The sequence below is a fragment of the Pristiophorus japonicus genome, chromosome 13 (assembly GCF_044704955.1).
Source record: "Pristiophorus japonicus isolate sPriJap1 chromosome 13, sPriJap1.hap1, whole genome shotgun sequence".
Taxonomy (NCBI): domain Eukaryota; kingdom Metazoa; phylum Chordata; class Chondrichthyes; family Pristiophoridae; genus Pristiophorus; species Pristiophorus japonicus.
The window spans coordinates 97,135,319-97,148,063 of record NC_091989.1 but is presented as its reverse complement, the minus strand read 5'-3'; the positions used below and the strand labels follow the sequence as shown (position 1 = coordinate 97,148,063).

At 47.6% G+C, this 12,745-nt stretch overlaps 1 protein-coding gene across 1 annotated transcript in view; it reads left to right on the top strand.

Annotated features, from left to right (window-relative positions):
* The first annotated feature begins 2,056 nt into the window (after positions 1-2,056).
* exoc3l1 (exocyst complex component 3-like 1) overlaps positions 2,057-12,745 on the top strand; it is a 93,828-nt gene continuing 83,139 nt past the window's right edge. Inside the window, exons 1-2 of the mRNA XM_070896712.1 lie at positions 2,057-2,212; positions 6,977-7,196. Of these exons, the coding sequence (XP_070752813.1) occupies positions 2,057-2,212; positions 6,977-7,196 (376 nt within the window). The remainder of the gene's footprint in view (positions 2,213-6,976; positions 7,197-12,745) is intronic.

Sequence of the window (12,745 nt, the reverse complement as noted above, 5' to 3'; positions counted from 1 at the left end):
TGTGTCTCCAGCCCCGTACGATGTGGTTGACCTTTAATGTCCACAAGGCAGCCAAGATTCGGCAATAAATGCCTTGCCAATGTTGTCAACACCCCAAGAAGAAAAAGAAAAAGACACAACCAAGTTCATTTTTGAAACATATTTGCGAGCCCAAACAGCTACTGGGCAAGTGGGCACAACCGAACTCGGATTTAAAATTAACAATTGATCAAGCATCAACTGCCTTTTGTGAGAGAGTTCCAGACATCTACCACCCTTTGGGCCAGATTTCCGGTTTTCAAACAATAGCTTTACACCAAAATTACCATTTTCACTGCGCTTCTCTTTTTAGGCCTAACTTTCGGCCTTTACGTCTGCGCCAGGGAAACCGGCGTTGCACGACAACGCACGGCACAAACCGCGAGTTTCAGCAACTTTAGTCCGGGGCCGGTAGCGCTGCGAGAGATGCCTTGGGAGGGGGAAAACCAATATTTAAAAACAAAATGTAAAAAACATTCACAAAACATTCACAAAACTCTTACCTACTAAATCGCTGAAAAATAATTTAAAAAATAAAAACTTTAACGTACCTTTTTTGCAGGTCTTCATACTTACCGCTGCCGGTATTCTGGGCGCGGCGTACGGGTAGGGAGAATGCTGAAAGTACGACGCAAACGCTATCCGCGTCGTTGCACGTCGGCGCACCTCTCCCCGGCGGCACGTGGAAGCGCCGCTGCAGAATGGTACCCGAGGATCCCGCCGGCCGGGTTTCCACCGCGGAGGGTCAAATCACGGCAAAATCCCAGTCGCAAACCTGCTGAAAATCTGGCCCAATGTAGAAGTGTTTCCTAATTTCACTCCTGAAAGGTCTGGCACTAATTTCTAGACAATGTCCCCTGGTCCTAGAATCCCCAACTAATGGAAGTAACTGTTCCCCTTAATATCTTGAAAACTTCGATCAGATCACTCCTTAACCTTCTAAATTTTAGGGAGTACAGCCCTAATTTGTGTAATCGCCCCTTGTAATTTTACCCAAGGAGTCCGGGATATCATTCTGGTACACCCCCTCTGAGGTTAATATAACCTCCCTAAGGTGTGGTGCCCAGAACTGCTCACAGTACTCCAGGTGTGGTCTAACCAGATTGTACTCATCAACTGACCTAGCGTGTGTCCGAAGGAGAAAGCTCGTCTGCGTGCGGCTCGCTGGAGGCGTTCAACCAATTTCACGTGGATTCGAAGCCTGTTTATTGTTCCCATTTACCTCATGGCAAACACGATCAGGTTGTCAAAGGGGGGGATGAAATTCAATGGGGCCATGGTGGATCGTTGCCCATTATACACCCCAGCTGATTTCCCTCCCATTGACCATTGGCCGAGGTGTAGAATGGGCGACCAATATGCTGTGCTCCGTTTGTGCCGCCGCCAAAGTTGAATTTCACGGCCAAAGAGTCCAGCTCCATGTAATCGTTTTTCTTTTCTTGTGCTTTCCTTTAATGTTCCCCTTCTTCCCCCATTGCCCGCAGTGTTTGCTCCTCGGTGCCATTCTCAGTTGGCTGCTGCCAAGCTAGCCAATCCCTCCCCTCCTACGGCATTCTGTTCTTGCACCCCTGTCTAGCTCAAGGTTGTCACGGGGATCTAAAGCTGAGTGGTTCTGCTCGAAGCCAAACTGAGCATCGCTGAGCAGGTTATCGGCGAGTAGGCATTGCTTGATGACACTTTTGATGATTTTGTTCGACACGTGCAAACGAGGAAAATATCAAAATGCAATCAGCTAATGGAACTCAAAAAAGGGTCCCATTTATTTATACAGAGTTTTAAGAAATGCAATTGTTCTTTGGTTACTTTACATTGTTATATTTTTGGTGCGCAGTACACAAGGTTCTGTGCACTTGGTACAGTGGGATGCCCACTCAGCTTTGCAGGACAGCTTGGTTTATGTTGACCTTGGAGACTGAAGATGTACTTGTTCTGCTTTTGTAGGAATGAAAGCGTTAGCTTCTGGTTCCTGTTATTCTGTTAAGCTGTCGAAGGGAAGGAATGTTTTGAAACCCCTGTCCACTCTGTTTTTTCAGATGCTATGTGGCCAGAGTTCGAGAAAGCTGAAAAGCTGGCCCGGGGAGCCGCGCTAAAATGGGCCTCGGGAATCTTTTACCGGCCAGATCAATTGGAAAGGCTGGGCCAGTATCGCAAGCGGGAAACGCAAAGAACGTCCTCGGTTCAGTCCCGGTTAAAGGCAAGTATTTACTCGGACCCTGAGAAAGTAAGGTTGTAGCTGAATGTCCAACCCATCCCAACGTGGGCTCCATAACCCAGGTCGTCTTTCTGAAAAATCATTCTCCCATTTCAAACAACGCTTTTAAATCAGGAGCTGCTCCAATTCCCTTCTGAACCTTTCACAGAGTCAGTGTTTGCTGAACGGGCTGGCAGTTAAATCCATGTTGCTGACTGCAAGCAGGGGAATTTAACCCTTGTGCTAAGTTTAGCTTGTGGTCTCGGCTTTATAATCGTGTCCTTGGGTTCTGTATCCTGGAGTTCCGCAAAGCACATCCACCTCAGCAATCCCGTTTCTATTTTTTAAAATTCCACCTTATGCTCTCTTACTCTTCCTTATTCCAACTTAAGGAAACAATGTTTGTGTCGTGCTGTGGATTCCAGTCCTGATTGCTATGCTGTGGCCCTGGGTGGGTGTGTGTGTGGAAATTGCCTGAGAACAGCATTAGCCTCGACTGTGATGCCCCAATGGTAGAATAGCCATATAGGACACCCAATACCTAAGCTAACACATGAAGAATGGCTACCTGGTTGAAAAAAAAATGAGAATGTTTGAAACAATGAATATTTCACAGTGAACCACAAGTTGAGGACTCCTGGGTACTTTCAGCCCCAGCTGGATAGTAAGCCATTCAAGCTCCCTGACGGTTCACTGAGTTTATCTAGTGATGAGCTGAACAATGCAGCCCAGGTACGTCTCGGGTCCAATCCCCGTTCTGTGGCCAGGTAACCGATCTCATCCAATAGGCTGATGGGGCTCACCAAACATGCGTCAGGGAGGGGGAATGTGGGACAAGGCTTCTACTCCTGATTGTGGCCCTTGCTGGAAAGTGCAGTCGGCTGGAGATCAGGTGAAGACAGGATTCTGCTTCCGTAAGCACGGAAATTGGGCAAAGCACTAGAGCCCAGTGAGGAATCGGTGCCTTTGGGAGGAGAGGAGGAAATTGGTTTTAAAATAAGTGTTAATATTCCAATTAAGGGAGAAACCACAGTGCCCTACAGTTACTGTATAATTGTGTTTTTTTCCCCCTCGGTGTATGGGTAGGAGCTGAAGAAACTGGTCTGAAAACTCAGTGATTGTAGAGACGTTCGGCCTTCACAGTATGGAGATCAGCTTGAGGAATGTTGGGTCTATGCCCTCACACTGTGACCTCTGACCTTTGGCCTGCTTTGCCGCCAATCATACAGCTAGAATCCAAGGTGTCAGGAATGCGAGCTTTCAAATCTCATATCAATAAGATTAATGTATTCTGCAAAAAGAACTTTTTTAAAAGATTGCCACTGGAAGGATGTTTTAGTGATCCACATCATGTATCTCCCACCTATACATTGGAAAAATGAGTTATATAACTTCACAATGTCACTATTTAACGATGGTTCTAACCAGCAATCCGATCACCATGCTGCCTGACCTGCTGAATATTTCCAGCATTTTCTGTTTTTATTTCCGATTCCAGCATCCGCAGTATGTTGCTTTTGTATTAGTGTTTAATTCACTGCCGCTTCTCTTCCAGGAATGCCCACCTTGAAGAAGTTCTGGTCTTCCCTCAGATGGGATTTCCGATTGTCTATTTTACCTTGCTCATCTTTGCTTTCTGTTTCCCTTCTCGTGTTTGATCAGGTGTCTGCCAAGACTCGCTTTCACAGCCACATCTCTTTCCTCAGTAACAGTCCGTCCTCGGCCTCCTGCATTGTTCCAATGAAGCACAACGTAAACTCGAGGAACAGCACTTCATCTTTCAGTTAGGCATTTTACAGCCTTCGAGACTCAACATCGAGTTCAACAACTTCAGACTATAACCTCTGCCCCTATTTTTTTGGTGGTGGGAGTGATTATCTGCACGAATATTTTTGTGTCATTCTGTGCATGTGCTCGGTCGGCCACACCCGTTCGTGCGCATGCACACTGTCACCGAGGTCCCCACAGGTGCGCAATACCCCACAGTTGCAGCTGTCGCACAATGTGGGCCAAGCTTTCCTCCACTCTGTAGGAGAAGAGCCCTCACTGGGCCTGGGGGGAGAAGGGCCCTCACTGGTCCCAGGGGGAGAAGGCCACTCACTGGGTCCCTGGGAGAGGGCCCTCACTAGGTCCCTGGGAGAGGGCCCCTCACTGGCCCCGGGGGGGAGAAGGGCCCTCACTGGGTCCAGGGGGGAGAAGGCCCCTCACTGGGTGCAAGGGGGAGAAGGTCCCTCAATGGATCTCTGGGAGAGAAGGCTCCTCGCTGGGTCCGTTGGAGAGAAGGCCCCTCACTGGGTCCCTGGGAGAGAAGGCCCCTCACTGGGTCCCTGGGAGAGAAGGCTCCTCACTGGGTCCCTGGGAAAAGGCCCCTCACTGGGCCCGGGGGGGAGAAAGCCCCTCACTGGATCCATTGGAGAGAAGGCCCCCTCACTGGGTCCCTGGGAGAAGGCCCCCTCACTGGGTCCCTGGGAGAAGGCCCCTCACTGGGTCCCTGGAAAAAGGCCCCTCACTGGGTCCATGGGAGAAGGCCCCTCACTGGGTCCGGTGGAGAAGGCCCTGGAGAAGATTGGATCGAAAAGAGAAAGAGGGAGTAGAGATATCAGAGGGAGGGAGGGAGAGAGGGAGAGGCGAGAGAGATCGGAGGGAGAGAATGGGGGAGGGAGAGAGAGAGGGGGAGAACAAGACGGGAGAGATTGTAGAGAGAGAGAGGGGCAAGAGAGGGGGGAGATTGGAGGGGGAAGGAGAGACTTAGGGAAGAGATCGGAGGGAGGGAAAGAGAGGTGGGAGAGAGAGGGAGAGAGAGAGGGGAGATATATGGGGGGGGGGAAAGAGATAGGGGGAGAGAGGGGGATCGGAGAGAGAGAGGGAGAGAGAGGAGACGAGATCGGACGGGGAGAGAGGGGGAGGAAGAGAGTGAGAGGGGAGAGATCAGAGAGGGGGGAGAGGGAGAGAGGGGGGATCAGAGAGAGAGAGGGGGAATCGGAGGGGTGGCAGGGACAGGAGGTCAGGAACTCGGTTTGGGAGCTGAAGACTACAGAGACAACAGTGGGGATGGCAGAAGAACATGACGCAGGTCAAAGGGTGTGGGGAGATGTTGAGAGCGATAACGTGATCCAGAGGGTAAGACTGGACGAAATCCGGAAGTCATGACACTGTCACTATTTATTTCATATCCAATAAACATGTTAACAATCTGTGCCGCACACACAATACACAATGCCCCATCTGTGGTGGGGGGGAGGGGGGGCGGGGGGAATGGGGAGAGTAGGTCAGGAACTTGGACTGGGGGGGGGGGGAGTGGGTCAGGAATTTGGGCTGGGGGGTGGGAATGGGTCAGATCAGAAACTTTGGCTGGGGCACAGTGGGTAGGTCAGGAACTTGTTTGGGGAGAGGTCTTCACCCATGATAGCGAGCCCTGTCTGTTCCAAGTGAGCTCTGTTGTGTCTGGAGTCGGTAATCACAATGGCTCGAATTACACTTTGCAAAGTCACTGATTACGTAGGCAGGCAGTTCTAATTGCACATTCCAGAGAAACTGCTGGGTGTGTCTTATCCTCCAAGGGGACCAATCAGCAATCAGGTCATGTGATCAAGGGGACCCAATCAGAGCTTTAGGTGCTGCAAACTAACACGTCCTTCTTTACACATGGCAGCTGTTGATAATTCTGCAATTCCCATTTACACCTCATCAAAACTCATCTTTCTTAACTTGTCCCAGTACCATCTCCTTTTGCCTTGAAGTATCATCCCTTTTTTTTTTTATCTCTCCTGCCTTCCACCCTATCACAGACCTTCCCCTTTCCCTACATTGCTGAAACATCTGTTACATCTCTAACATTTTCCAGTTCTGACTGTTTCTCTCTCCACAGATGCTGCCTGACCAGCTGAGGTTTCCGGCATGTTCTGTTTTTATTTCAGATATCCAGTATCTGCAGTATTTTGCTTTTTATGTTTAGTTGTCATTGAACGATTCCCATTGATGTTGATCAAATCTCCAAGAACAGAGCACTCGAGACTATTTGGCCTCGTGACTTTAGGAAGGATGTCCAGGCTTTGGAGCGGGTGCAGAGGAGATTTACCAGAATGGTACCTGGGATGAGGGACTTCAGTGATGTGGAGAGACTGGAGAAGCTGGGATTGTTCTCCTTGGAGCAGAGAAGGTTAAGGGGAGATTTAATGGAGGTGTTCAAAATTACGAGGGTTTTTGATAGAGTAGATAGGGAGAAACCATTTTCACTTGCAGGAGGGTTAGTAACCAGAGGACACAGATTTAAGATCATTGGTAAAAGAACCAGGGGGGGAGATGAGTAAGGTTTTTTTACGCAACAAGTGGTTATGATCAGGAATGAATTGCAACAGATTCACTTTCAAATTGGAATTGGGTATAGACTTGAAAAGGAACACATTGCAGAGCTGTGGGGAAAAAGCAGGGGAGTGGGACTAATTGGATAGCTCTTTCAAAGACCCAGCATAGGCACGATGGGCCAAAAGCCTTCCTTGTTTGCTGTAGGATTCTGTGCCATTGGGGAGGGTGTGTGGGTGCCACATGGTCTGAGAGCCACACAGAGTAGGTTACCGCTGCATTCTTATGATTCCCGATTTTAACTTTTCTTCTCTATTTGGCCACCGGGTAGCTCAGTTGCTGGTTGAGTACAGTCGGTGAGGCAGTTTGAATTCTAGCAAGAGGGGTTCCCTCAACTTTTCCACCCTTAAAGGCTCAGTGAAGTTTGAGGTAAACATGTCTCTATCTCTCTCTCTCTCTCTGCAGTCTGCTGTTCAATCCTATCTGGAAGGGGTTGGGACAGGTCTCGGGCAGCTAAGGTCATCTCTCAATGATGTCAGAACCGTGCACCGCACACTGGTTGAGGTCCGCGAGGACTGGCAGAACAAAATCAACGGCTTCGAAGGCATGAGGCAGCTGAGCGGCCTGGTTTCTGACCACGTCCAGTTGGCTACTGCTGTACATAATCTACAACAAGTGTTCTCAGGTAAGGAGGACCACAGCCTCTACAATCGCTGTGTTCCTCACTGTAACTAATTCATAAAATCATAGAAGTTTACAGCACGGAAGGAGACCATTCTGGCCCATCGTGTCCGCGCCGGCTGACAAAGAGGCATTGGAACCGGTTCTGGGTGAGGTGGGACCAGTACAAACCGGACGGTCTGCATCTGGGCAGGACCGGAACCAATGTTCTAGGGGGAGTGTTTGCTAGTGCTGTTGGGGAGGATTTAAACTAATATGGCAGGGGGATGGGAACCAATGCAGGGACACAGAGGGAAACAAAAAGGAGGCAAAAACAAAAGACAGAAAGGAGATGAGGAAAAGTGGAGGGCAGAGAAACCCAAGGCAAAGAACAAAAAGGGCCACTGTACAGCAAAATTCTAAAGGACAAAGGGTGTTAAAAAAACAAGCCTGAAGGCTTTGTGTCTTAATGCAAGGAGTATCCGATATAAGGTGGATGAATTAACTGTGCAAATAGATGTTAACAAATATGATGTGATTGGGATTACGGAGACGTGGCTCCAGGATGATCAGGGCTGGGAACTCAACATCCAGGGGTATTCAACATTCAGGAAAGATAGAATAAAAGGAAAAGGAGGTGGGGTAGCATTGCTGGTTAAGGAGCAAATTAAGGCAATAGTTCGGAAGGACATTAGCTTGGATGATGTGGAATCTATATGGGTAGAGCTGCAGAATACCAAAGGGCAAAAAACTTTAGTGGGAGTTGTGTACAGACGTCCAAACAGTAGTAGTGATGTTGGGGAGGGCATCAAACATGAAATTAGGGGTGCGTGCAATAAAGGTGCAGCAGTTATAATGGGTGACTTTAATATGCACATAGATTGGGTTAACCAAACTGGAAGCAATACGGTGGAGGAGGATTTCCTGGAATGCATAAGGGATGGTTTTTTAGACCAATATGTCGAGGAACCAACTATGGGGGAGGCCATCTTAGACTGGGTGTTGTGTAATGAGAGAGGATTAATTAGCAATCTCGTTGTGCGAGGCCCCTTGGGGAAGAGTGACCATAATATGGTGGAATTCTGCATTAGGATGGAGAATGAAACAGTTAATTCAGAGACCATGGTCCAGAACTTAAAGAAGGGTAACTTTGAAGGTATGAGGCATGAATTAGCTAGGATAGATTGGCGAATGATACTGAAGGGGTTGACTGTGGATGGGCAATGGCAGACATTTAGAGACCGCATGGATGAACTACAACAATTGTACATTCCTGTCTGTCGTAAAAATAAAAAAGGGAAGGTGGCTCAACCGTGGCTATCAAGGGAAATCAGGGATAGCATTAAAGCCAAGGAAGTGGCATACAAATTGGCCAGAAATAGCAGCGAATCCGGGGACTGGGAGAAATTTAGAACTCAGCAGAGGAGGACAAAGGGTTTGATTAGGGCAGGGTAAATGGAGTACGAGAAGAAGCTTGCAGGGAACATTAAGACGGATTGCAAAAGTTTCTATAGATATGTAAAGAGAAAAAGGTTAGTAAAGACAAACGTAGGTCCCCTGCAGTCAGAATCAGGGGAAGTCATAACTGGGAACAAAGAAATGGCGGACCAATTGAACAAGTACTTTGGTTCGGTATTCACTGAGGAGGACACAAACAACCTTCCGGATATAAAAGGGGTCGGAGGGTCTAGTAAGAAGGAGGAACTGAGGGAAATCCTTATTAGTCGGGAAATTGTGTTGGGGAAATTGATGGGATTGAAGGCCGATAAATCCCCAGGTCCTGATGGACTGCATCCCAGAGTACTTAAGGAGGTGGCCTTGGAAATAGTGAATGCATTGACAGTCATTTTCCAACATTCCATTGACTCTGGATCAGTTCCTATGGAGTGGAGGGTAACCAATGTAACCCCACTTTTTAAAAAAGGAGGGAGAGAGAAAACAGGGAATTATAGACCGGTCAGCCTGACATCGGTAGTGGGTAAAATGATGGAATCAATTATTAAGGATGTCATCGCAGTGCATTTGGAAAGAGGTAATATGATAGGTCCAAGTCAGCATGGATTTGTGAAAGGGAAATCATGCTTGACAAATCTTCTGGAATTTTTTGAGGCTGTTTCCAGTAGAGTGGACAAGGGAGAACCAGTTGATGTGGTATATTTGGACTTTCAGAAGGCTTTCGACAAGGTCCCACACAAGAGATTAATGTGCAAAGTTAAAGCACATGGGATTGGGGGTAGTGTGCTGACATGGATTGAGAAGTGGTTGTCAGACAGGAAGCAAAGAGTAGGAGTAAATGGGGACTTTTCAGAATGGCAGGCAGTGACTAATGGGGTACCACAAGGTTCTGTGCTGGGGCCCCAGCTGTTTACACTGTACATTAATGATTTAGACGAGGGGATTAAATGTAGTATCTCCAAATTTGCGGATGACACTAAGTTGGGTGGCAGTGTGAGCTGCGAGGAGGATGCTATAAGGCTGCAGAGCGACTTGGATAGGTTAGGTGAGTGGGCAAATGCATGGCAGATGAAGTATAATGTGGATAAATGTGAGGTTATCCACTTTGGTGGTAAAAACAGAGAGACAGACTATTATCTGAATGGTGACAGATTAGGAAAAGGGGAGGTGCAAAGAGACCTGGGTGTCATGGTACATCAGTCATTGAAGGTTGGCATGCAGGTACAGCAGGCGGTTAGGAAAGTAAATGGCATGCTGGCCTTCATAGCGAGGGGATTTGAGTACAGTGGCAGGGAGGTGTTGCTACAATTGTACAGGGCCTTGGTGAGGCCACACCTGGAGTATTGTGTACAGTTTTGGTCTCCTAACCTGAGGAAGGACATTCTTGCTATTGAGGGAGTGCAGCGAAGGTTCACCAGACTGATTCCCGGGATGGCGGGACTGACCTATCAAGAAAGACTGGATCAACTGGGCTTGTATTCACTGGAGTTCAGCAGAATGAGAGGGGACCTCATAGAAACGTTTAAAATTCTGATGGGTTTAGACAGGTTGGATGCAGGAAGAATGTTCCCAATGTTGGGGAAGTCCAGAACCAGGGGACACAGTCTAAGGATAAGGGGTAAGCCATTTAGGACCGAGATGAGGAGGAATTTCTTCACCCAGAGAGTGGTGAACCTGTGGAATTCTCTACCACAGAAAGTTGTTGAGGCCAATTCACTAAATATATTCAAAAAGGAGTTGGATGAAGTCCTTACTACTAGGGGAATCAAGGGGTATGGTGAGAAACCAGGAATGGGGTACTGAAGTTGCATGTTCAGCCATGAACTCATTGAATGGCGGTGCAGGCTAGAAGGGCCGAATGGCCTACTCCTGCACCTATTTTCTATGTTTCTATGTTTCTATGTTTCAACCCAATCCCACTTAGCTATCCAACCTAATCCCACTTTCCAGCTCTTAGTCCGTAGCTCTGTAGGTTACGGCACTTCAAGTGCACATCCAAGCACTTTTTAAATGGAGTGAGGGCTTCTGCCTCTACCACCCTTTCAGGCAGTGAGTTCCAGATCCCTACCACCCTCTTGTGAAGAAATTTCCCCTCAAATCCCCTGCTACCAATGACTTTAAATCTATGCCCCCTGATTGTTGACCTCTCTGCTAAGGGAAATAGTCCTTTCTATCCATTCTATCCAGGCCCCTCATAATTTTTGTACACCTCAATAAGGTCTCCCCTCAGCCTCCTCTGTTCCAAAGAAAACAGACCCAGCCTATCCAATCTTTCCAATTAGCTAAAATTCTTCAGTCCAGGCAACATCCTTGTAAATCTCCTCTGTACCCTCTCTAGTGCAATCACATCTTTCTTGTAATGTGGTGACCAGAACTGCATGCAGTACTCTAACTGTGGCCTAACCAGTGTTTTATACAGCACGAGCATAATCTCCCTTGTGTGAATGGGTATACGACGCGCTCAGTTCTCTGAGGGTGTCGATTTTAGCTAAACACTCTGATTGGCCTCACTGCCCCAGGCTAAAGGGGATAAATATTGCCCAGGACATTGGTAAGCTGCCCTGATCTTTCTCTAAATAGTGTGATGGAATCTTTTACTTGCACCTGAGAGTACAGCTTTAACATCTCATCCAAATGACGGCACAGCAGCACTCCCTCAGCACTGCACTGCAGTGTCAGCCTGGATTTTTGTGCTCACGTCTCTGAAGTGGGACTTAAATCCACAACCTTCTGACTCAGAGACGGGAGGGCGACCCATTGATCCACAGCTGACATATATTAGAAACTGGTACCTGTTCCTAGATGGCTTGGTGCTTTTAGACCATTGGAGTTTGAAAGAATGGAGTAATAGGAGAGAATCCAGCACCCCATCTCGGCACACCTTCAGTGACAGACAGCAAACTGGGCCCTGGCGGTTGGGCTGCAGTGCAGCACTCACAAAGGAAGGCTCGCAAGCCCCTTTCCGATCTTCTTGCCCGAGAAGGTTAGATAGCACGGGGAAGGTGTAAGAACTGCGGGGGTGGGGCATGGAATAGCTGGAATAAAGCTGATCCATCCAGCAAGTGATTACGCAGTGAAGCAGAGATACAACCATATCGAAATAGGAGGACATTCGGGACAAGAACGGGATTTGAAAGGGCGGTTTCTGATAACCTTAAACCAGATGGGTTTTCGGGATGAGAACCCGAATATGAGACACATTACTAAGGTAACTGGAGACCAATCAGCACCCTTTAACAATCCAAGTACAAGAGGAAGGAGAAGGAAAATCTCGTTATTGACCAATCACGATGGTTGTTATTCCAGGGTAGGTTGTTGTGATCGGCGGGGTGGAGCAGATCTCGTGTGGCCTGTGACAGGAGGATTGGAGCATGTTTTGGTCAGTAGTTAGGAACAGCAACTCTGACATTTTCTTTAAGGGAAAATTGGTTGATTATTTATAACTTTTGTTGACTGTACATAAGTAAAGTCGAGGTGATGGGAGGCGATTCCATCATTTCTTTTTTGGGGATAGCACTTGAGCACAAAAATCTAGGCTGACACTCCAGTGCAGTGCTGAGAGAGTTGCACTGCCTTTTTTCGGATGAGACCTTAAACCAAGGGGGAATGTAAAAATTCCCGCTATTTCGAAGAGCACGGGCATTATAACCAGTGTCCTGGCCAATATCTATCCCTCAATCAACATCACAAAAACAGATTATCTGGTCATTATCCCATTGCTGGTCGTGGGAGCTTGCTGTGCGCATAATGGATGCCGCGTTTCCAATGTTACAACAGTAGTACTTCATTGGCTGTGAAGCGCTTTAGAATGTCCGGTGGTCGTGAAAGGCGCTATATAAATGCAAGTCTGTTTTTATTATGCAGCAAGATGGTGATAGGATTGTGTGCAGCTGGCGTTTGTTCCCAGATCTAGCATGCCTGATTCATTGCCGAATGTCCGTCTGCTGCCATGCAGACTGTCCTCCCTTCTCACTTCCTGTTTAAAATACGGAAACAAATATTTCCCTGGAGCAGATTGTCCTGGTTGCAGACAAATCATTGTGTGTGAGACCCGAGTGACATATATTAAATTAAATCGCTTGTTTTTAACATTTTACAAAGGCATCAGCAATAACAACA